The following is a 25,763-nucleotide window of genomic DNA, read 5'->3' as shown; positions in this document are numbered from 1 at the left end:
GAAATTATTGACTCAATAAATTGACACGAATACAGCTATAATACATGCAGTGTAAACACAGCAGACCTGTTAACCCCATTGTCAGTAATGGTGGTGCTCAGAGGGGAAAGTCTGTGGTGGCACAGTGAGAATGGAGGGTGTGTCTGGTTTCCCTGCACCCAGCATGTTCCAAGGTACTGTAGCTGGAGAGTGTATTAACTATCCAGATGGAACCCTCAATTAAGGGAAAATGTTGTTTTCCAGATGGTGGAGACAATCACTGCAATAGACGCTGATGATTTCACCCTTAATGAATTCTACAAATGGTTTTTAATAGAAAGGATATTCACATTTTCAATTTACTAACAGTTCAGGAGGATGCTTTTGTCCCAAAAAATACAAATGAGATAAAATGCATTCTTATTAATGTGCAAGTTGCACCGAAATTATATAGATAGGTAAGCTATAGAAGAAAACAGACAGCACCAAGCATAATTCAAATATGGACAAAACTAAATAAAATGCAGTCAGGATTAAAAATAGTGGCTATTTACAGAGAAAAAGACACTCAAGTCTCTTGTGAATCTTTCCTTGGAGAATATGGCAAGAGATAAAATATGTACAAGTATTTTACAACAGGGAGAAGTGTCAGAGTCTTTTGTGTTTTCTGTTTCATCCTCCCGTTAGGCATGTGGTTTACCTGCTTGTGGGCTGGCTGCCTCTTTGGCCACTGATCCCAGCCACAGCGCGCCGGTTGATGCTACTTTGGACAAACTGTTGGAGGCCCTGAAAGCCCTGAGAGAAGAGGAACTCCATGTACCAGTTCCACGGCTTCGCCGCCTACAGACAGAAAGACAGACAGCTTTACAGACCATCAACTACATACAGGCCATCCAGGACTCCCATACCTGAGCCTGTGGCTCGCTGATCAATAGAAATGATAATGAAAAACGAATGGCACACTTCAAACGCACATCAGTGCACGTACATTACACAAAAAAAACGGAAGAAGTAATAAGACTGTGGTACCTTTATGGAATTGAAGTCTATGTCCTTCCTCTCTGGCCAACACTGATAAAGAGAGAATTATTCATATTCAACAGTTACCCCCCTCAGTAGAACAGTGTTGCAGCGGTTTCGGACCAAAAGGTACTTGGATTATTTAACGTGATGAAAACTCAAGTCTCATGCAACCCCCATGAATAATAAACTGTGATTCTGATCTTCTATGAAATATACATTTATACCACATTCATCCCCTTGTCCGACCTTAAACTTGATTAACTCAACTGGAGAGGATGGCTGCTCACTTGAAGTTTGGAAATTAGACTTCATATATAAACTGAGCACAGGTAGCCTAGTGGTCAGAGCGTTGAGGCAGTAACTGAAAGGTTGCTAGATCGAAACCCTGAGCTGACAAGGTAAAAATCTGTCGTTCTGCCCCTGAACAAGGCAGTTAACCCACTGTTCCTAGCCCGTCATTGTAAATAAGAATTTGTTCTTAACTGACTTGCATAGTTAAATAAAGGTTAAATAAAATACATTTAAAAAACAGTTATGTGGACATTTATGGAAATTATATACAATATATATATTAGTTTCACAGATGTGAACATTATAAAATGCCTGGCAAATTTCAATATGTAAATCACAATGCAAATCAAATGATCACGAAAATGAATTAAATCTAAAAACTCACCTTGAGGTGAAAGTCGAGGGCACAGCCCAGGAAGGCAGGGTGGTGGTTGAGGTCAAAGCTGGTCCAGGGCTCGGGCACTTTGCTGAGAGCCAAGAGCTCCTGGTCTACCTCGATGGCCATGCCTGGCAAGAACATCTTGGAGTTCCACAGGCAGCTCACCATGAAGAGCAGGTAGTGGTTAAACTCCTGGCACGTCTGCCTGCTGATGTGAAACGCCTGCTGCAATCGGGGGATGACAAGAAAGAAGAGAGGAAAAAGAGAGCAATGGAGAGATAGTTTAAACACTCAATCAGCTTGTGGCACATGCTAAATGAATAGCCCATCTTGTGGAATTTCACAGGGTCAGGTTTTGCGTGGTTAAATCTTGGGGTCCATTATCTCCAATGTTTGCACGCAATGACCAATCTACATGCCGTTTATCGGATCCATTTTTCTTGTTAAGTCTGACATTTGGGATAAACATATTGCGTGTCTCAACCCAGAGACACACACTGAACAAAAATATACAGTATGTAAATGAGTTACAGTTCATATAAGGAAATCAGTTAATATTAATTAATTAATTAGGCCATAATCTATGGATTTCACATGACTAGGAATACAGATATGCATCTATTGGTCACAGATACATAAAAAAGGTAGGAGCGTGGATCAGAAAACCAGTCCGTATCTGGTGTGACCAACATTTGCCTCATGCAGCGCGACATCTCCTTCCCATAGAGTTGATCAGGCTGTTGATTGTGGCCTGTGGAATGTTATCCCACTCCTCTTCAAAGGCTATTAAAAGATGCTGGAAATTGACGGGAACTGGAACACGCCGTTGTACACATCGATCCAGAGCATTCCAAAACATGACTCTGCAGGCCATGGAAGAACTGGGACATTTTCAGCTTCTAGGAATTGTGTACAGATCCTTGCAACATGGGGCCGTGCATTATCATTCTGAAACATGCAGTGATGGCGGAGGATGAATAAATCAAATCAAAGTTTGTCACTTGCGCTGAATACAGTGAAATGCTTACTTACAGGCTCTAACCAATAGTGCAAGAAAGGTATTAGGTGAACAATAGGTAGGTAAAGAAATAAAACAACAGTAAAAAGACAGGCTATATACAGTAGCGAGGCTATAAAAGTAGCGAGGTACATACAGACACCGGTTAGTCAGGCTGATTGACGTAGTATGTACATGTAGATATGGTTAAAGTGACTATGCATATATGATGAACAGAGTAGCAGTAGCGTAAAATAGGGTTTAGGGGGGGCACACAATGCAAATAGTCCGGGTAGCAATTGCGTTCATTGCCCGTAGCTTATGCATGCCCATACCATAACCCTACCGCCACCATGAGGCACTTTGTTCACAACGTTGCCATCAGCCAAAACCGCTTGCCCATACAATGCCATACACGCTGTCTGCCATCTGCCCAATACAGTTGAAACCGGGATTCATCAGTGAAGAGCACACTTCATCGTGCCAGTGGCCATCGAAGGTGAGCATTTGCCAACTTAAGGCGGTTACGACGCCAAACTGCAGTCAGGTCAAGACCCTGGTGAGGACGACAAGCATGCAGATGAGCTTCCCAGAGACGGTTTCTGACAGTTTGTGCAGAAATTCTTTGGTTGTGCAAACCTAGTTTCATCAGCTGTCCGGTTGGCTGGTCTCAGATGATCCCGCAGGTGGAGATGCCGGATGTGGAAGTCCTGGGCTGGCATGGTTACACGTGGTCTGCGGTTGGGAAGACGATTGGACGCACTGCCAAACTCTCTGATATTATGTTGGAGGCGGCTTATGGTAGAGACATTAGCATTCAATTATCTGGCAATAGCTCTGGTGGACATTCCTGCAATCAGCATGCCAATAGCACGTTCCCCAAAGCTTAAGACATCTGTGGTATTGTGCTGCATGACAAAACCGCACATTTTAGAGTGGTCTTTTGTCCCTAGCACAAGGTGCACCTGTGTAAAGATAATGCTGTTAATCAGCTTCTTGATATGCCACATCTGTCAGGTGGATGGATTATCTTGGCAAAGGAGAAATGCTCACTAACAGGGATGTAAACAAATTTGAGCACAAAATTTGAGAGAAATAAGCTTTTTATGCCCCATAATGACAAAGCAAAAACAGGTTTAGACATTTTTGCAAATGTATTCAACATTTTAAAAAATGAAATATTACATTTACATACTGTATATTTTTGTTCAGTGTAATTGGCAGCACCTACTTGAAAATAACATTTCCGTCATACACTAGAATTGGCATACAAAATAAAAAATGTAATTTATGTGTTTTTGGTTTGAACAAGTAACCACCTAAATTGGCTTTTCTTTATCAGCACTTAATTCTAATAGTTTTGTTCATCATGTGGACGGGTAGAAGTGGCCACTTGAGGAGCCTTGAATGGCTTGATTATGCAAAAACACTTAAACATACAAAGCAGAAAACGTATCTTAAAGTGAGAACTGTCATTACCTTGGTCTCCTGTTGTTGACACTTAGCAGAGGTCAGATTCGTCTTGTATCTGAAAAAACAGCAATGACCTTAGTCGTCTGTTTAAGGGTAGAAAAACAACCACATTGCTTTCCATGTTATGTAAACAACATCTATCCTAAAGGCCATTTATTGCAAGCAGAATATTTTAGGATAAATAAAACAACAACCATAGTCGCAGTAAATGTATATCAGACCAGATCTTTGGCCTGTTTTATTAAAAGCAGTGCTCTTTTTGTCATGCTACAGAGGTATGTTTTATGTGTAGCACTTGGTTGAACTGTTATACTCAGTATACAGAGGATACAAGCAATTTGTGCGACAAGATATTCATGCTTCAGTAATGCATGCCGTTTGCATTCTTCATGGCCTTAAAACACTTTCTCCGGGAAAATGGATCTTAGTGCAATTCTGCATCCTGGACCCTTCATTATCATGAATCATAAATGCAATGTTCTGGCGTGCTGCAACAAGACTGGTTACCATTCACTTCAAATATAATATAATATAATATAATATAATATAATATATATATATATATGAGAAAGTTTGACATCTTGACATCCATGTTGATGCTTTGCACACGACATTACAGTGATGGTTTGTGAGTGAAAGATGACATGCTAACGTGATGGTGTCGAGTCCCAGCATCAACGCTGTCAGACCTGGTGTTGACATGACCGTAACGGGGTTGACGTCACCACTCCTCCCCACCTGTACATGATGTAGCTGAGGCGGTCCACGCTGACGGGGTCGGTGGCGAACAGGGCCGGGTAGAACACTCCCGCGGGGGGCATGACCACGAGGGGGAGCCCGTACTTCAGGAACATGTCACACACCTGCACGGCATGCACCGAGGCACAGGGACACACACGTCAACACCACAGAACGAATATCTTAAGTCTCTTTTTCTAAATGGAGCATGAATATATAAAAACTGACATAGTGCATTCTGCTTGTAATGAATGCGATTACGATGATCAACTGCTTATAAAGATCAAACATTTTCCTTTGTGATCACTAAAGGAGTGCACGGTATTTGTATTTTCTTTATGTATTAAATGAAATGTATTGGCATAATCTGGATTGATTACCGTCTCGTAGAAGTCCAGGATGAAGCTGAGGAGCAGGGAGTGGCAGCCCTCTAGCTGCAGCCCCACTGTGGCCAGGCGGCCCACGAAACGCACCAGCTCCATGACAGAGTCCATGAAGCCAGACAGAGTCATGTTCCTGGGAAGGCAGGGTACTTACATACTGTAAACCTTTATACAACACAAAACACTGGCCATAATATGAGGGAAGCGCATGAGTCGCAATGATGCATGGGACTACTGAGACCGGTCAAAACGGGGTCTTTGCCCTTGGATCATATGAATTTCTCCTTCAGATCTTGGTTAATGCAATAAAACACTATAACCAAATCAGCGCTGAGTGTGAAGCAATGTGGCCGGGCGTTATGAGATGCACACACACTGCAGTTCATTCCGATGCTGCGTTCCAAAGGACAGTGCTGAGGATATACCGAGGAGGTTGAGAGGAGGCGGCCAACCACACACTACAGCCATTGATTTAAGCATCGCGTTTCATTGAGTTTCCCTCCAGAGATTAAGTTGAAAATGGGAAGGGAATAAAAATGTATTGGAGACCTCTTTAACCTTGATGGGTTCGGATTGGGCATTTGTGAAGAGTTAGAAATCTGGAGAGGAAGACAGTGCATTCCGAAAGTATTCTGACCCTTTGACTTTTCCCACATTGTTACATTACAGCCTAATTCTGAAATGGATTACATACATTTTTCCCATCATCAATATACACACAATACCCCGTAATGACAAAAAGGTTTTTAAACATTTTTGCAAATGGATAAAAAAAAATAAAAAAAACAGAAATATCACATTTAATAAGTATTCAGACCCTTTACTCAGTACTTTGGCAGTGATTACAGCCTCGAGTCTTCTTGGGTCTGACACAACAAGCTGGGCACACCTGTATTTCGGGAGTTCCTCCCATTCTCCTTTGTAGATCATCTCAAGCTCTGTCAGGTTGGATGGGGAGTGTCACTGCACAGCTATTTTCAGGTCTCTCCAGAGATGTTCGATCGGGTTCAAGTCCAAGGATGTTCAGAGACTTTTCCCCGAAGCCACTCCTGCGTTGTCTTGGCTGTGTGCTTAGGGTTTTTGTCCTGTTGGAAGGTGAACCTTCGCCCCAGTCTGAGGTCCTGAAGCAGGTTTTCATCGAGGATCTCTCTGTACTTTGCTCCGTTCATCTCTCCCTTGATCCTGACTAGTCTTCCAGTCCCTGCTGCTGAATAACATCCACACAGCATGATCTTGCCACCACCATGCTGCACCGTATGGATGGTGCCAGATTTCCTCCAATCAATCAACCAAATGTATTTATAAAGCCCTTTTTACATCAGCCGATGTCACAAAGTGCTGTACAGAAGCCCAGCCTAAAACCCCAAACAGCAAGCAATGCAAAAGCATGGACGTGATGCTAAGCATTCAGGCCAAAGAGTTCAATCTTGGTTTCATCAGACTAGAAAATCTTGGTTGTCTTTCTCGAAGGTTCTCCCATCTCTGTCAGAGTGACCATCGGGTTCTTGTTCACCTCCCTGACCAAAGCCCTTCTCGCCAGATTGCTCAGTTTGGCTGGGCGGCCAGCTCTAGGAAGAGTCTTGGTGGTTCCAAACTTCTTCCATTTAAGAATGATGGGGGCCACTGTGTTCTTGGGGACCGTCAATGCTGCAGAAACTTTTTGGTACCCTTACCCAGATCTGTGCCTCACCACAATCCTGTCTCTGAGCTCTACGGACAATTCCTTTGACCTCATGGCTTGGTTTCTGCTCTGACATGCACTGTCAACTGTGGGACCTTATATAGACAGGTGTGTGCCTTTCCAAATCATGTCCAATCAACTGAATTTACCACAGGTGGACTCCAATTAAGTTGTAGAAACATCTCAAAGATGATCAATTGAAAGAGGATGCACCTGAGCTCAGCTGAATACTTATGTAAATAAGGTATTTCTGTTTTTTGATTTTTTTAATACATTTGCAAACATTTCTAAAAACCTGTTTTCGCTTTGTCATTATGGGATATTGTGTGTAGATTGATGTAACATTTTGTATTTAATTCATTTGAGAATAAGGCTGTAACATAACAAAATGTGGAACAAGGGAAGGGGTCTGAATATTTTTCAAATGCACTGTATGTCTTTAACTCAAAACAGTTACGGGGCTGAGGTGCTGGAAGTGTGAGTGAGTGACAGTGAGTGAGTGACTGAGTGGGACAGGGACGTGTCTGAGCGAGTGAGTGGGACAGGGACGCATCTGAGTGAGTAAGTGGGACAGGGACAGTGAGACTCACATGGGTGTGTGGCTGTTTAGACTGATGTCCAGGCCATCCTCCAGGGCATACACAGAGTGCCAGGTCAGCCACTTCAACAGCATGTTGTTCAGACAGTCAATCACACTGCACTAGAGAGGACAGACAACAGAGGGGTGTTGGAGTTTAAACATATTCAAAGTGGAAAAAAACAAGAGGGATAGTTAGAACTACAACGGGGTCATGTTCATTAAGGCACACTGTAGCAAAACTTTGTCAAACGTAGTTGCTCCCTGTTTCAATACGTTTTCTTCTGTTTGGTATGAAATGAATACGACCCGGGATTAGACTGCTGATAGCTGGACTGTACATGGATATGGTGGTATGATGCAATCTTCTTAAGTTTGATTCAAAGCAGGATCTATTTCCAGGGATTCTGTGTACTATTACCTTGAAGAAGAGCGTGGAGGTGAAGAATAGCTGCATGAGGGGCTCAAACAGAAGTTGGCTGATACCTGGGAGAGATGGGGAGAGTAATGAACTCAACATTCCTAACCATGCAATCCCCAGCACATTGCAAGCTGGCAGCATATGCCAGGAAGCCTGGGAAACGTAGTCACGTGCCCCCCCTCCCCCCGTTACAGTTCATCTGTTTAATTAGGGGAAAGAAAGACTGGAGGAAATGAGCGTGAAGCAGCCAAGCAAACAGGGCATACTCACAGGAACTGGGGACCACAGGGATGTCACTCAGCAAGCCTAGGATCTGGGGGCGGAGGAGTGAACCATCCCAAACGTTCAGGAACTTGTAGAGGAAGCCCTCTGTGCTGGAGAAGCCCTCCTGAGGAGGAGGGGGGAGACAAAACATATGCATCTCAAATTAGCGTTTGACTGTGGCATAATTTATGAATGAACAGAAGGGGAGAAGTGAGAGCAAAAAAGAGAGAGTTTAACCCACTCTTATAGATACAGATCTGGCAAAGAGGGGAGGGGAACGGGAGGTGAGAGGGGCCTGGATGGCGGCGATGAGGGGGCTAAGGCTCACCTGGAGGAAGTGCTGTGTGGAGAGCAACCTGTTGAGGAAGTGGAGTGCCTCGGACGAACTCCCAGAGCTCCCGTCCCTGCTGCAGTATAGAAACTCTGAAACACCCCCAAAAAAAACATGTTTTATTTTTTATTAAATAAGTGATGATGAGACAGATTTTTTAGTTCTACAACATTGACACCAAAACTCTTTCTTTTCATAAAAGCTTTTCAGACTATTGCTTTATGCCTACTGGGAATTGATGAGGGTCCATTTGGAGGGTACAGAGATTTGATTGTTTTGGGCTTTTTTCTTTATACTTCCCTCTTTCACGATATAAGAGAGACAATGGAGGGAAGACGTAGTGGTTGGTTAGTTCATGGTTTTACCCTCATGGAGGGCGTGGCCCAGCCAGAAGTTGAGTCGGAGGAAGGCGGAGTCATCCTGTACGTAGTCCAGGTAACAGAGGGCCAGACTGGAGCCCAGCAGAGAACCCATCTGGGATGGGAGCTGTGGAAGAGGGGGAGATTATTATTAAACCAGTCAACATACACACACACTCAGTATGAACCCCATCAAACCCCACCACCCTTAAAAACACACACTATCATTATACTCATGAAACCCACCACTTAGCCACAAACACAGAGACCATCAAACTCCAAAGTTCCATCATGTTCTGAACAGCTTCATGTCAGGAGATTAGCATTATATTATTGAAGTCTTCATGTTATTGAATAAGAGGATCTCTGTTGCCAGTGTCCTTGTATTCATTGGGTGAGCAATCTTTCTGTCACTGACTGGACTAAATCTGTCACATCTACTAATCCTCATACTACAGCCATCATGGATATGTCTGTTGCAGGCAGCATTCAGACATTTCTCCACACCGAATGGTCTGTCTGTTGTGTGAACAGCTGCCTGGTAATATGGGAACTTAAGCATAATAATTAAGAAAAAAATAGACCGATTGTCAACAGACATGGCTGAGTCTTCCCATAACTAAGGAGCAACGGCATCAGTCGTCTGAGAAACGACTGCTTTTAATGATTGGGGGGGGGCCTATCTTAAGGAATCAGTGATCCCTCAACGATGCCGCTGCTGATTTGTTTGCACTGCATGATCCAACAGTACTAGCTGATCTGTTTGTCTGACGTCCTGCACAGCGTTAGTAGCCGTGATGCCATAAAAAGTAGTAAGTGCTGTCACAATGGCTTGTTGCACATGTTGGCTCCTTGAGGTAGAACTGGGACGATAAACAGCAAATGATCGACACATTTTGCTGATATCACTCATTACGATAAGTAGCCTATATTAGAAAAATGTGAAGTTTGAAATGAAATAAGTGTGCTAATATGGGTGATTTTTAATGGGACAACTGGTGGCTACAACCATCAAACTAGTAGTAGTTTAAAGTGGGGCTGGGTGATATATCGAATGAAACCGATTAATTCAAATGTATGTTTTTGTGCGATATTCCAATTGCATGTATCGCAATATTTTTTGAATAAAGTGTTTATGCCCATGTTTTCATGTTCTTTTTGGTTCCTTCACTCATGTGCGGTGGTCAATGACTGTAGGCTGTGTGTACCTTCCAAGCACCTTCTCAAGATCACTTCTTCCTCTATGACAAGCAGTTTCAACTCACAATTTTTAATTGTATTTATTCATTTTATTTATTTTTTCACCCCCCCCCCCCCTTCGGAGGACAAAAATAAAAAATGTTACATCTTTTTTGTTGTAACATGTACATTTTACACACCTGGCACTTAATTTTGTTTTACAGTAGTTACATAACAAGAAAAGTTATTTGATATACATCTATACTGAACAAAAATATAAATGCAACAATTCAACGATTTTACTGAGTTACAGTCAGTCAATTGAAATAAATAAATTGGGCCCTAATTAGGCCTCACATGACTGGACAGGGGCACAGACTTTGGTGGGCACAGTCCCATCCACTTTGGAGCCAGGTCCAGCCAATCATAACGAGTTTGTCCCACAAAACAGCTTTATTACAAATTGAAATACACCTCAATTTCATCAGCTGTCCGGGTAGATGGTCTCAGATGATCCCACAGGGGCGGCAGGGTAGCCTAGTGGTTAGAGCGTTGGACTAGTAACCGGAAGGTTGCAAGTTCAAACCCCCGAGCTGAGAAGGTACAGTTAACCCACTGTTCCTAGGCCGTCACGTCATTGAAAATAAGAATTTGTTCTCAACTGACTTGCCTAGTTAAATAAAGGTAAAATAAAAATAAATAAAGATGAAGATGCCGGATGTGGAAGTCCTGGGTAGGAGTGGATACACTTGGTCTGTGGTTGTTCAGTATACAGTCGAAGTCGGAAGTTCATATACACCTTAGCCAAATACATTTAAACTCAGTTTTTCACAAATCCTGACATTTAATCCTAGTAAAGAGTCAGTTTAAGAATGTGAAATGTCAGAATAATAAGAGATGATGCTTTTATTTCTTTCATCACATTCCCAGTGGGCAGAAGTTTAGTATTTGGTAGCATTGCCTTTAAATTGTTTAACTTGGGTCAAACGTTTCAGGAAGCCTTCCACAAGCTTCCCACAATAAGCTGGGTGAATTTTGGCCCATTCCTCCTGACAGAGCAGGTGTAACTGAGTCAGGTTTGTAGGCCTCCTTGCTCACACACGCTTTTTTAGTTCTGCCCACACTTTTACTATGGGATTAAGGTCAGGGCTTTGTGATGGACACTCCAATACCTTGACTTTGTTGTCCTTAAGCCATTTTGCCACAACTTTGGAAGTATGCTTGGTGTCATTGTCCATTTGGAAGACCCATTTGCGACCAAGCTTTAACTGATGTCTTGAGATGTTGCTTCAATATATCCACATAAAGCCTCCCCTATTCTCCTCCAAAGATAATGGTCATTATGGCCAAACAGTTCTATTTTTGTTTCATCAGACCAGAGGACATTTCTCCAAAAAGTATGATTATACTGTGTTAATACTTGCGTACTATTGTTTGTACAGATGAACGTGGTACCTTCAGGCATTTGGAAATTGCTCCCAAGGTTGAACCAGACTTGTGGAGATCTACACATTTTACACAAAGCATGTAGAGATCTGTAATTTTTATCATAGGTACACTTCAACTGTGAGAGATGGAATCTAAAACAAAAATCCAGAAAATCACATTGTATGATTTTTAAGTAATTCATTTGCATTTTATTGCATGACATAAGTATTTGATACATCAGAAAAGCAGAACTTAATATTTGGTACAGAAACCTTTGTTTGCAATTACAGAGATCATACGTTTCCTGTAGTTCTTGACCAGGTTTGCACACACTGCAGCAGGGATTTTGGCCCACTCCTCCATACAGACCTTATCCAGATCCTTCAGGTTTCGGGGCTGTCGCTGGGCAATACGGACCTCCAAAGATTTTCTATTGGGTTCAGGTCTGGAGACTGGCTAGGCTACTCCAGGACCTTGAGACGCTTCTTACGGAGCCACTCCTTAGTTGCCCTGGCTGTGTGTTTCGGGTCATTGTCATGCTGGAAGACCCAGCCACGACCCATCTTCAATGCTCTTACTGAGGGAAGGAGGTTGTTGGCCAAGATCTTGCGATACATGGCCCCATCCATCCTCCCCTCAATACGGTGCAGTCGTCCTGTCCCCTTTGCAGAAAAGCATCCCCAAAGAATGATGTTTCCACCTCCATGCTTCACGGTTGGGATGGTGTTCTTGGGGTTGTAATCATCCTTCTTCCTCCAAACACGGCGAGTGGAGTTTAGAACAAAAAGCTATATTTTTGTCTCATCAGATCACATGACCTTCTCCCATTCCTCCTCTGGACCATCCAGATGGTCATTGGCAAACTTCAGATGGGCCTGGACATGCGCTGGCTTGAGCAGGGGGACCTTGCATGCGCTGCAGGATTTTAATCCATGACGGCGTAGTGTGTTACTAATGGTTTTCTTTGAGACTGTGGTCCCAGCTCTCTTCAGGTCATTGACCAGGTCCTGCCGTGTAGTTCTGGGCTGATCCATCACCTTCCTCATGATCATTGATGCCCCACGAGGTGAGATCATGCATGGAGCCCCAGACTGAGTGTGATTGACCCTCATCTTGAACTTCTTCCATTTTCCAATAATTGCGCCAACAGTTGTCTTCTCACCAAGCTGCTTGCCTATTGTCCTGTAGCCCATCCCAGCCTTGTGCAGGTCTACCTGATGTCCTTACACAGCTCTCTGGTCTTGGCCATTGTGGAGAGGTTGGAGTCTGTTTGATTGAGTGTGTGGACAGGTGTCTTTTATACAGGTAACGAGTTCAAACAGGTGCAGTTAATACAGGTAATGAGTGGAGAACAGGAGGGATTCTTAAAGAAAAACTAAACAGGTCTGTGAGAGCCGGAATTCTTACTGGTTGGTAGGTGATCAAATACTTATGTCATGCAATAAAATGCAAATGAATTACTTAAAAAAATCATACAATGTGATTTTCTGGATTTTTGTTTTAGATTCCGTCTCTCACAGTTGAAGTGTACCTATGATAAAAATTACAGATCTCTACATGCTTTGTAAGTAGGAAAACCTGCAAAATCGGCAGTGTATCAAATACTTGTTCTCCCCACTGTATGTGTGTTTAACTGCACGTGACATAATTCCACCTTATATATATATATATATATATAAAAAAAATATGTTTAACAAAGATACACATCTTAAAAAAGATTTATTCCATGAATATACAAAATGATTTAAATACAAATATTTGAATTTAACCATATTATTTCAGAGCTGCCCAGTGACACAGGCCTAGCAGACGAGCTAAATTACTTCTATGCTGGCTGAGGCAAGTAACACAGAAACATGCATGAGAGCATCAGCTGTTCTGGACAACCGTGTGATCACGCTCTCTGCAGCCGATGTGAGTAAGACCTTTAAACAGGTCAACATTCACAAGGCTGCAGGGCCAGACGGATTACCAGGACATACATGTACTCCAAGCATGCGCTGACTAACTGGCAAGTGTCTTCACTGACATTGTCAACCTCCCCCTGTCCGAGTCTAATACCAACATGTCTCAAGCAGACCACCATAGTGTTTGTTCATAAGCACAGTGACTAAGGTAACCTGCCGAAATGACTACCGACCCGTAGCACTCAAGTCCGTAGCCATGAAGTGCTTTGAAAGGCTGGTCATGGCTCACGTCAACACCATTATCCCAGAAACCCTAGACCCACTCCAATTTGCATACCGCCCCAACAGTTCCAGATGATGCAATCTCTATTGCACTCCACACTGCCCTTTCCCACCTGGACAAAAGGAACACCTATGTGAGAATGCTATTCAATGACTACAGCTCAGTGTTCAACACCATAGTGCCCTCAAAGCTCATTACTAAGCTAAGGACCCTGGGAGTAAACACCTCCCTCTGCAACTGGATCCTGGACTTCCTGATGGGTAAGGGTAGGTAACAACACATCCGCCACGCTGATCCTCAACACGAAGGCCCTTCAGCGGTGCGTGCTCAGTCCCCTCCTGCACAATCATGACTGTACGGCCAGGCATAAAGTTTAAACGACGACACAACAGTGGTAGGCCTGATCACCGACAAGTTAGCCTATAGGGAGTGTAGAGACTTGGCCGTGTTGTGCCAGGACAACCTCTCCCTCAACATGATCAAGACAAAGAAGATGATTGTGGACTACAGGGAAAGGAGGACCGAGCACGCCCCCATTCTCATTGACGGGGCTGTAGTGGAGCAGGTTGAGAGCTTCAAGTTCCTTGGCATCCACATTACCAACAAACTATCATGGTCCAAGCACACCAAGACAGTCGTGAAGAGGGCACGACAAAACCTATTCCCCCCTCAGGAGACTGAAAACACTTGGCATGGGTCCTCAGATCCTCAAAAGGTTCTACAGCTGCACCATCGAGAGCATCCTGACAGGTTGCATCACTGCCGGGTATGACAACTGCTCGGCCTCCGACCACAAGGCACTACAGAGGGTAGTGCGTACGGCCCAGTACATCACTGGGGCCAAGTTTCCTGCCATCCAGGAACTCTATACCAGGCGGTGTCACAGGAAGGCCTCCAGCCATCCTAGTCATAGACTGTTCTCTCTGCTACCGCACGGCAATCGGTACCGGAGCGCCAAGTCTAGGTCCAAGAGGCTTCTAAACAGCTTCTTCCCCCAAGCATCTAATCAAATGGCTACACAGACTATTTGCATTTGTTTTTAAGTCCTGGATTTCAAGCCAATCTATATTGTTGTTGGATCTGATTTTAATAGCTAAAATTTTGATGGCCATAATAGATAGATATGCCGACAGTGGGCAACCCTCCTCGACAGTTTAGAAGTAGCCATTATTTACTATTTTACACCTGGGGTTACTTATACATAACTTTAACCCATTGTATAAGACATTCTACAAAATTAAAATGGTCTAGACATTTATATATTAATTCTAGTCGTACTTGATCAAAAGCCTTCAACATCTGCTATGAATACCAGACCTGGTTTCCTAGATTTTTCATAGCATTTTATTGATTAAAATACTTGTCTTATATCCAATGTATCTTCCATGAAAAAACCTGTCTGATCAGGATGAATAATATCCGACAACTCACTATTTGCATTTGAGGTTTGGTCCAACAGAATCGGTCATTAGGACAACGAAAACACATTGAGACATTATTTTCCTGGAATAGAGGAAGTTATCCTTTTTTATTTTATAAATAATACAAGACATACTTACAAACAACAACTACATCACACCTGCCGAGACCCAGCATCTCCAGCATCACTTGACGCCACATGGCGTCAATCTGCACCGTATTGTTTCTCTCCGTAGTCCACAGACCGAAGTTCTTAAAAAAAGCATTTGACCTCTCCATTGCGTTAACCTTTCTAACCCTTTTAATGTTTTAACTCCTCAAATTGTGCACAAAGCAGGCACTGCAAAAACAGGAGTACCAAGGAACATTGATTCTGGAAATGTAATACTCAGTTTGTGTCGCACAGTATTGCGGTACCATGTACCGCTAACAGCAGTTTAGCCAAAGACTATACAAGCTGTCTCGTCTGTTTTATAAAAGCGCAATAAGCACAAAACACAATTAGATAAGGAACTGGCGACATGTTCTGAGAAATCATGTATGCCACTTGATTTAAACATCTGAACAAAGTGGACAGGCTAGCATGCTGTTCAAGCAGTTGGAGACGGACAGATGGGTGTGTTTATAACAATTAAACTGAAATAACTGGCTACTCACTAGCACGTGGGCTTGTGCTTGAGAGATTGTTTATGAGACCTGTGTTCATTTTCTATACCTGTGTTGATTTTCTATCATGCCTACTACAAGAAGTTAGTCATTATTAGTGAATGTGCATTATGCATGGTTGTGGTTCCATTTCAAACAAAAAGGGAATTTTCAGACCGACTTCAAAGCCTGATCAGTGATTATTGCAACAACAACAACAAAATGCCTTTAAAAAGCAACAAATCCCTTTTATAGTGTCAAAATTGACTACATATTGTAAATAGAATAATTTTGGTCATAAAGTCAGTCTTGTCTAAAACTGAGTTTGGAACATCCGTGCATCAATGTGTACATGAAGGTTGGGTTTTGATTTGACAATGTACATGTGGCTACTAACATGGGGTGAACAGCTGCAGTGATTGCTCACTTTCCAAAGTAAGAACCTTATACCAACGGTCAAGCATGGTGTTGGTAGTGTGATGGTTTGGGGATGTTTTGCTGCATCGGGACCTGGATGACTTGCCTTAACACAAGGAACCATGAGTTCTGCTCTGTATCAGAATTCTACAGGAGAATGTCAGGCCATCCGTCTGTGTTCTGAAGCGCAGCTGGGACATGCAGCAAGACACTTATCAAAAAACACAAATCAAGTCTACATGAAAATGGCTAAAAAGAAACACATTTGAAGTTTTGGAATGGCCTAGCCAAAGTCCAGACCTAATCCCAATTGAGATGTGGCAGGACTTGAAACGAACAGTTCATGCTTGAAAACCCACAAATGTCGCTGAGTTATAGCAGTTCTGCACGGAAGTGAAACAAAATTCCTCCACAGCGATGTGAGAGACTGATCAACAACTACAGGAAGCGTTTGCTTGGAGTCATTGCAGCTTAAGGTGGTACAACCAGTTATTGCGTGTAAGGGGGCAATTACTTTTTTCACAGAGGGACATAGGGTGTTGCATTACTTTGTTTATGAAATACGTAAATGTTGTGTTATTTGTTCACCCATGGTTTTGGTTGAAGATATAATAATTCAAGTATAAAAAAAAATATGTAAAAGCAAAGAAAATTAGAAAAGGGACAAATCATTTTTCACAGCAGTGTATGTTTCAATCAGGTCAATGTATCTGACAAGCAAACAGTATTTGCGAGCAGCCATTTTGTAATTGTCAACAATTTATAACTTTTTCAATGTGGCTCCATGTGATACATCTTTGTTGGCCAGTTAATTAACAACTTGGGATAAACAAACCCTGATAAAGTCTGTAAACAGAGCAATGACAAATTTAGAAAACAAAACGACATGGAGAGAGCTCATGAATCTGTTTTATGGCTCCGGATAATAACAAACAAATTGCACTGACAATGCTAACCATCATATTGAGTGAGAGAGAAAGTTGAGCACTAGTTCTGTTCTAATACAAGCAAAACTGTGCTGGTGACATAGCTCCCCCATGTGGCCCTAAAAAGACATTACAAGTGAAACGGGCAGTGCTGGACACCTTCAATAATTGATTTTTATAGCTAAGGAAAGCAGTAGGGTGGGTGGGGTGATATTACTATAGCATCGTCTATCAAAAATGATTGACAGCCATCGTCAATGGTGACGACATTGTGATGTGACAGATGATGGTTTAGTATATTTAAACTTGACTGGAGCTCTGTATATGTTATATACAGAGCACAAGAGGGGAATGTAGGTTAGACAGAGCAGAGAATTCCACCAAAGCAGAGCAAAATGTCCAGTCAGAATATTCTTTCTCGCTCTCTCTCTGTCAGATGTGTGGGCCTTATAGCCTAAATCTTAAAAAAAAAAAGTTTATATACAGTGCCTTCAGAAAGTATTCATACCCCTGGACCTTTTCCACATTTTGTTGTTATAAAATAGTATTAAAATGTATTTGTCATGTTTTGACAACAATCTACACAAAATACTGTCGAAGTTGAAAAGCATTCAACCCCGATTCAATACGTTAGTCTCTAAGAGCTTTACAAACCTGGATTGTGCAACATTTGCCCATAAATCTTTTCAAAACTCTCCACTCTGTCAAGTTAGTTGTTAATCATTGCTAGACAGCCATTTTCAAGTCTTGTCATAGATTTTCAAGCCGATTTAAGTCAAAACTGTAAGTAGGCCACTAAGGAACATTCAATGTCATCTTGTAAGTAACTCCAGTATAGAATTGGCCTTGAGTTTTAGGTTATTGACCCGCTGAAAGGTGAATTTCTCTCCCAGTGTCTCTTGGGGAAAAAATAAACCAGGTTATCCTCTAGGTCTTCGCCAGTGCTTAGCTCTATTCCTTTTCTTTTTATCCTAAAAAACTACCTTGCCAATGACAAGCATAACCATAACATGATGCAGCCACCACCATACTTGAAAATATGAAGAATAGTACTCAGTGATGTGTTGGATTTGCCCCAAACACAACAATTTGCATTCAGAACTAAATGTAATTGCTTTGCCACATTTTTTTCAGTATTACTTTACAGCCTTGTTGCAAACAGGATGCATGTTTTGGAATATATTTATTCTGTACAGGCTTCCTTCTTTTCACTCTGTCATTTAGGTTAGTATTGTGGAGTAACTACAATGTTGTTGAACCATCCTCCAATCACAGCCATAAAACTAACTGGTTTAAAAACCACCTGTCAGAGTTAGGAAGGACACCTTAATCTTTGTAGTGACTGGGTTTATTGATACACCATCTAATTAATAACTTCACAATGCTCAAAGGGATATTCAATATCTGCTTTTTTTGGTTGCTTTACCCATCTACCAATAGGTGCCCTTCTTTGCAAGGCATTGGAAAACACCCCTGGTCTTTGTCATTGAATCTGTACTTGCAGAGTTAGTCCCTGCAATTTTACTGACTTGTTAAGCAAATGTTTACTCCTGAAGTTATTTAGGCTTGTCATAACAAAGGGGTTGAATAGTTATTGATTTAATACATTACAGCTTTTAATTTTTTATACATTTGTAAAAAATACCTATAAACAGATTTCCACTTTGACATTATCGCGTAATGTGTGTAGATCGGTTACAAATTCAGGCTGTGAGAACAAAATATGGAAAAAGTCAAGGGGTGTGAAAAGTTTCTGAAGGTACTGTATATAAACGGACACTCCTTAACTATCTTGTGACTAACTCTTTAATTCGGTATGAATATGACTTTGGGCTACTGGTAGGCTACACTTTCATCATTTTACGCCTGCATGGCTTTCTCCTCATGAAACAAATCTATCTAACGGAGTTCCATCTCAAAAAGTTGTTAGTATAGCCTAAAAGCGTATGGTAGCCATGGGACTAATAATGAGAGAGTACAAACCACATCAAAACCATACTTTTTTTAAAGTGATACGTTTAATCAAGTTTAAGCTTATTAAGAAATAAATGATCCGTGCAGGGCGTAAAAATCATTCCATGCGAGGTTGAAAACCAAATGGCCAATTTCCTACTAGGCCTATCGTAAAAGCTTCAAGACAAGTTAAAGTTTTATCAAATAACCTAAGGCATCGTAAAGTTGCCCCTTTCATAAAGAACAAGAACGGGTTGGAGTCTACAGGCCTAGGCTATTCTCTATCATACAATATTAAGAGAGGAGGATGAGGCAAATAAAGCAATTATTATCCAGTTCTGAAGACGGTACACTTTGTTTCCATCCAGCCCATGATTTATAACCTAACTCACTACGGCAAGACAGCCCCGTTCCTCATCAGTTGACTGTCACTTTGCTCCGTCATGAGCAAGCCACGCGGACACACACAAACCTGTTTTCAAGCTCCATCAGAAAGGAACACACACACACAAAACAATATACATATTAAAAAAATATATATATATTTAAAAAAAAAATATATATATATATAATAATATATATATAATACAATATATAATGTTGAAATCTTGGACAGAGGCTGAGTGGTATATATATACAGTGCCTTGCGAAAGTATTCGGCCCCCTTGAACTTTGCGACCTTTTGCCACATTTCAGGCTTCAAACAAAGATATAAAACTGTATTTTTTTTGTGAAGAATCGACAACAAGTGGGACACAATCATGAAGTGGAACGACATTTATTGGATATTTCAAACTTTTTTAACAAATCAAAAACTGAAAAATTGTGCGTGCAAAATTATTCAGCCCATTTACTTTCAGTGCAGCAAACTCTCTCCAGAAGTTCAGTGAGGATCTCTGAATGATCCAATGTTGACCTAAATGACTAATGATGATAAATACAATCCACCTGTGTGTAATCAAGTCTCCGTATAAATGCACCTGCACTGTGATAGTCTCAGAGGTCCGTTAAAAGCGCAGAGAGCATCATGAAGAACAAGGAACACACCAGGCAGGTCCGAGATACTGTTGTGAAGAAGTTTAAAGCCGGATTTGGATACAAAAAGATTTCCCAAGCTTTAAACATCCCAAGGAGCACTGTGCAAGCGATAATATTGAAATGGAAGGAGTATCAGACCACTGCAAATCTACCAAGACCTGGCCGTCCCTCTAAACTTTCAGCTCATACAAGGAGAAGACTGATCAGAGATGCAGCCAAGAGGCCCATGATCACTCTGGATGAACTGCAGAGATCTACAGCTGAGGTGGGAGACTCTGTCCATAGGACAACAATCAGTCGTATATTGCACAAATCTGGCCTTTATGAAAGAGTGGCAAGAAGAAAGCCATTTCTTAAAGATATCCATAAAAAGTGTTGTTTAAAGTTTGCCACAAGCCACCTGGGAGACACACCAAACATGTGGAAGAAGGTGCTCTGGTCAGATGAAACCAAAATTGAACTTTTTGGCAACAATGCAAAACGTTATGTTTGGCGTAAAAGCAACACAGCTGAACACACCATCCCCACTGTCAAACATGGTGGTGGCAGCATCATGGTTTGGGCCTGCTTTTCTTCAGCAGGGACAGGGAAGATGGTTAAAATTGATGGGAAGATGGATGGAGCCAAATACAGGACCATTCTGGAAGAACCTGATGGAGTCTGCAAAAGACCTGAGACTGGGACGGAGATTTGTCTTCCAACAAGACAATGATCCAAAACATAAAGCAAAATCTACAATGGAATGGTTCAAAAATAAACATATCCAGGTTTTAGAATGGCCAAGTCAAAGTCCAGACCTGAATCCAATCGAGAATCTGTGGAAAGAACTGAAAACTGCTGTTCACAAATGCTCTCCATCCAACCTCACTGAGCTCGAGCTGTTTTGCAAGGAGGAATGGGAAAAAATGTCAGTCTCTCGATGTGCAAAACTGATACAGACATACCCCAAGCGACTTACAGCTGTAATTGCAGCAAAAGGTGGCACTACAAAGTATTAACTTAAGGGGGCTGAATAATTTTGCACGCCCAATTTTTCAGTTTTTGATTTGTTAAAAAAGTTTGAAATATCCAATAAATGTCGTTCCACTTCATGATTGTGTCCCACTTGTTGTTGATTCTTCACAAAAAAATACAGTTTTATATCTTTATGTTTGAAGCCTGAAATGTGGCAAAAGGTCGCAAAGTTCAAGGGGGCCGAATACTTTCGCAAGGCACTGTATATATAATAATATATATATATAATACAAAATATAATGTTGAAATCTTGGACAGAGGCCGAGTGGTATGTATGTATATATATATATATATATATATATATATATATATATATATATATATATATATATATATATATACATACATACACACACACACACTCAGCCTCTGTCCAAGATTTCAACATTATATTTTGTCCAGTTGTAGCATGCAATTTTTCACTATAGCTAGGCCTGGGAATTGCCAGGGACCTCACGATACAATATTATCACGATACTTATGTGCTGATTCGCATGTACTGCAATTTTCCCGATTCTATATGTATTGCGATTCTATATGTATTGCGATTCAATACTGCGATTTGATGTTCCAAACATATTGCTCACTATACAAAGAGACATGGCACACCAGCGCATGAGAAAACGAGTTTTGAGTGTTGAAAACATGTTGGCTCACTATTTAAAAAGGGGAGAACAGGCAATAGGATGAAAAATACTGGAGTTAGGCACAGGTACAGCCAACTAGTGCTAGCTTACGCTACCTACAACAAAGTATTTTTTTTGGGGGGGGGGGTTGGCCAAAAGGGGGCAATACCATTGCATATTACAATGTTTTATGGGTACATAATCACGATTGGAAAAATTTTGACATCGCCCAACCTTAAAACACAGTATATCCATCCTGGTTAAAACCTCATCTTCCATCTGTCTCAAAACAAGGTACCTCAAGGCCATACCATTGTGTGAATAATCAGGATTGTGTGAGTGAGTGAGAGATAAAAAGAGATCAAAGAGCGAGAGACAGGGAGACGGAACGAGATAGTGAGAAAGCGAGACAGAGAGAGAGAGTTACCTCTATGCAGTGGAGGTTGTCCAGCAGCTGTGGAAAGGAGTGGAGCTGCTCCAGAGAGAACACCTTCCTGCTTCTGCTGGAGGAGGAGTTGCTCTGGATAGACGAGCTCAACGACGGTAACTCCAGGTGATGAAATTTCTGATAGGAATGTCAGTATATTGTAAACAGTTCATTAGGTTATGACAGTGCCACATAAAGTGTCTATTTCCAGATAGATCCAAAAAGCAAGGAGGGCAGTTGACTCAATGAGTCTCATGGTCTATGGAGGGCAAAATGTCCTGACCCCTAATGATTAAAAAAATGTTGTATTTTTTGTGTGTGCTATACATTAGCAATAAGTCCCCTTATAAAGACTGTGTTTAAGGTAATCTGTCTCCTTGTCAGTGGTGTGCCATAGCTCATGGCCTTACCCTCTTTCTGAAGTTGGTCTTGTCTTTGAGCCCGAGGGGCAGGCTGATGTCAGAGGACACCTGGCCTCTGTTCCTCTTCTGGACAGCACAGAGCGCCACCTTCCACGTGGAATTGTGGTTCTTAAACCCACTCTGAATGACAGCCGAAAAGATACACGTTGACATTACAGATGTTTGTCAGGGTTTCAATGAAGAGAATTGGATTTTCAGTTCACTTCCAGATCGGATATGGATGAAATCGACCTTAAACCTGATGTTTGGTGAACAACAAAGTGTGGTTTGTGCAATGGAAAGAGGTCACTAGGTGTGATCCGTGTACTAACCCTCATTCGTGATGGAAGAGCAAGCGTCACCAACTCGGGGTAAAACACTTTGTACAATGACAGCAAGTGCAACAGGAACGGCTGCCTGCCCTGGGGAGACAGAAGATGAGAGGAAATTAATGAAACTCTCAGTGCAACATGCTCACAGCGGGGACTCCGCTCTCAGGTTGATGGATGCAGCAATCATTTACAGAGTGCAACTACAGATAAATGGTACTGAGGATTAACTATTTATGGGGATTACGTAGAGAGCTACAAACAATATACAAGTATTTTCTCCTCCTGCCATTTATCACAAACTATTTCATAACGGTAATACAATTGTTAGATGTCTCCCATGCATTCACTTGTATTAAGTTGGCAACACCTTAAAAAACAGAATTTGTTTTACCATTTTTGTTTGGAGGTCCAACAGTTTTCTGACTCTGAATGGCCGAACTATGACAGAAAGAAAAGAAAACAAAGAGCAATGTTGTGCTGCAGGAACAACTTGGACCATATGGTAATGGTTCATTGAGTAACAAGAAGTCACTTACCACTTTCTCTCCTTGTCAAAAGGTAAAGCAAATGGCAGATGTAAGGAGACTGAAACACAACAACGCAATCGTTATTTAAATAGCAATGCAATCTAATGCCAATGTAAAAACTCAAGACATTCATTGATATCATCAGAGCAGGGGGGGGGGGGATACGACTCCTGCACATACCAAATTCTCCTCAGTCACAAAGCTGAAGATGAAGCCATAGATGGCTCGAAGATGGTCCTTGGAGTCGATCATGTCGAAAACAGTCAGCACCCACCGAAGGAAAAGAACCTGGAACACACCCCATAACACCAGTTTCAAGCACGTATAGGGAAAGAGTACACAGAGCAATCCTGATGACTCTAATACTGTAATGTTACGTTCAGTCTTCAGTGTCAACCTTTAAATCTGTGAGTGTGACTTATAGACCTTTGAGACAGAGGAGCTCTTTACCTGTGTGCTGATTGCTATCTTGCCGACACATAACCACGACACTGCTCGAACAACAGCCTCCTGTGGCACCACGGTTGCGGGGATTAGAAACTTCAGGACCCGAACACACGTCACACCTCCTGCTCAGGGAAGAGAAAGCGCTGAAATGTTATGTATGGTCAAATTAATTCAGCATAGTGTAAATCTACATTTCATGTCAGTCTGTAGTTGCAGTGGCTGCTGGTTGTTCGTACCCATACGTAAGCTCATAGCGTAGTCCAACATGACGGAGATGGCCTCAGGAGGCAGTCCTCGACTGAGCCCCACTCTCTCCACCAGCACCAGGTTCCTCTCCAGTACATCGTTCCCCGCGCATGCGGTACCTGCCTCCACTAGGAAACAAACAGCTCATGTGAAGCCATGGACATTCTGTGACTGGATGCGGTTTAGTTACTGTAGCTAGCTAGTTAGCTATTGAATTCCAATGTACTTCATTAATAGCAAACAATGTTAGTAGGTAACATCCAGCTGTAACATTTCGAATCACATGATTGTATTTATTTTGTACGTTACGTGTAACGTTAGCTAGATATCCTCTTATTGTTTGTGTGATTAACCTTAGCATTAAATAATGTATTATTCAACAGATATTTAAGTTATATGCAATTGTTGTACTTCGTAACTAAATGATCACTTGCAAATTGTGCATACTACATACCTTCCTTTCCTTGTTCAGTCTAACCATACCCCACCCACGCTGCATTAGCTAACTAACGTCAGCAAAATAAGTTACAGTAAAAGGTCACTTTGGAACACAACATCGGCAGTCTCTGTAATGGTTGTTCCTATGTTGTGTCCAAGATAAGTAAAAGGGTGTTTCCAAAACAAGAAGACTGGGCGGGGTCTGATAAGATCACATAGCAATAAACTGGGATGCCATACGGTCAAATAGCTAGTTCACTTTGGTTAAAAGGTAGCTACAACATTAACGTTAGCTACGCTTGCCTTCTGCAAGCAATGTTATACTAGCAGGCTAGCAAACGTTAGCTTCTCTTGCTACCTTCTGAGAAGTACTTCAGCGCAAGTACAAATGGATCCCCGATCTGGTTCTTTCTTCTTTCCTTCTCTGCCACTCGCAAACTTCTATTAGAAGTTCGGCTTGAAACTGACAACTGGCTTTCAAATGAAGAGTCCAAATCTGTCCTCGTCAGGTTGGAGGCTTTTGCCATTGCTAGCTACATAGTTAAAAATCCACGTATTATCTTTTCCCCAGGCACGAAGTCAATCAAACAAAACTCAAATATTGCGCGCGACCGTTTGTTGTACGCAGGCGCACTAACTACTTCCGAAAATGTATTGCGCACTAGTTTAGTGGGAATAGTGGTCCAACGTTTCTTCGATTAGGTTTAACGGCGGTTGGCATCTAATCTATGTTGCATTACCGCCACCTACTAGACTGGAGGACTCACTTATACTTTGCTTAAAAAAATGTTTAAAAAAATACTCTACCATCTAACACTACACTCACAAAACAAAATAAAATAATAATTATAAAAAATAACACCACCCTACTCCACTATTTAAATATGTTTAATCCTACCTCAGGCCAACAAGCTGAAAGGATGGGACACCACCACTTAACACACCTTGTAACTCTTCTGATGTCAAGTCACACCCACATACCTCTATGCAGCTGCCACCACAACCTCCATTTCTGCAATACAGTTGATAACCATTGCTATAAATGCTAAAAATCCAATCTTACTGAACCATAAATCACTTGTTGGCCTATCCCTCAGTACTGGTACAGATCTACTACACACACAACTCCTCTCAAGATCCCACCCCCTTGACCCATCTTCCTCCTCTTTCTTCACTGCCTCAGCATATGCCGACTTCTGCACTACTCTAACCCT

The 25,763-nt window shown here is 41.8% G+C and overlaps 1 protein-coding gene across 3 annotated transcripts; it reads right to left on the bottom strand.

Annotated features, from left to right (window-relative positions):
• Positions 1 to 292: 292 nt before the first annotated feature.
• Positions 293 to 25,196, bottom strand: cenpi (centromere protein I). Of its 3 annotated transcripts, none has more exons than XM_021561071.2 (20): positions 24,908 to 25,196; positions 24,102 to 24,239; positions 23,869 to 23,987; positions 23,599 to 23,706; positions 23,428 to 23,476; positions 23,283 to 23,329; positions 22,892 to 22,981; positions 22,569 to 22,700; positions 22,159 to 22,296; positions 8,903 to 9,023; positions 8,535 to 8,629; positions 8,213 to 8,330; positions 7,943 to 8,007; positions 7,535 to 7,644; positions 5,261 to 5,396; positions 4,881 to 5,005; positions 4,149 to 4,197; positions 1,679 to 1,894; positions 1,009 to 1,050; positions 293 to 819 (listed from the first exon to the last, which is right to left on the bottom strand). In XM_021561071.2, exons 1-20 carry the CDS (start codon positions 25,074 to 25,076, stop codon positions 676 to 678), a joined length of 2,211 nt encoding a protein of 736 aa, XP_021416746.2. In that variant the 5' UTR covers positions 25,077 to 25,196; the 3' UTR covers positions 293 to 675. The 3 variants fall into 3 exon arrangements, with proteins under 3 accessions (XP_021416746.2, XP_021416745.2, XP_021416747.1); XM_021561070.2 differs by having other exon boundaries at positions 1,679 to 1,897; positions 24,908 to 25,195; XM_021561072.2 differs by lacking the exon at positions 24,908 to 25,196 and adding an exon at positions 24,566 to 24,780 and having other exon boundaries at positions 1,679 to 1,897.
• Between the last annotated feature and the right edge of the window lie 567 nt (positions 25,197 to 25,763).

The sequence above is a fragment of the Oncorhynchus mykiss genome, chromosome 14 (assembly GCF_013265735.2).
Source record: "Oncorhynchus mykiss isolate Arlee chromosome 14, USDA_OmykA_1.1, whole genome shotgun sequence".
In the NCBI taxonomy this organism is placed as follows: domain Eukaryota; kingdom Metazoa; phylum Chordata; class Actinopteri; order Salmoniformes; family Salmonidae; genus Oncorhynchus; species Oncorhynchus mykiss.
The sequence above is the reverse complement of the archived record's forward strand: the minus strand, read 5'-3'. Positions and strand labels throughout refer to the sequence as shown.

Coding starts and splice junctions, on each gene's coding strand:
- cenpi (XM_021561070.2), bottom strand. CDS start 25,076: ATGGCAAAAGCCTCCAACCTGACGAGGACAGATTTGGACTCTTCATTT. Junction 23,707..23,868: donor AGATAGCAATCAGCACACAG/GTAAAGAGCTCC, acceptor GGTGTGTTCCAG/GTTCTTTTCCTTCGGTGGGT. Junction 1,898..4,148: donor GTCAACAACAGGAGACCAAG/GTAATGACAGTT, acceptor CCCCGATTGCAG/CAGGCGTTTCACATCAGCAG.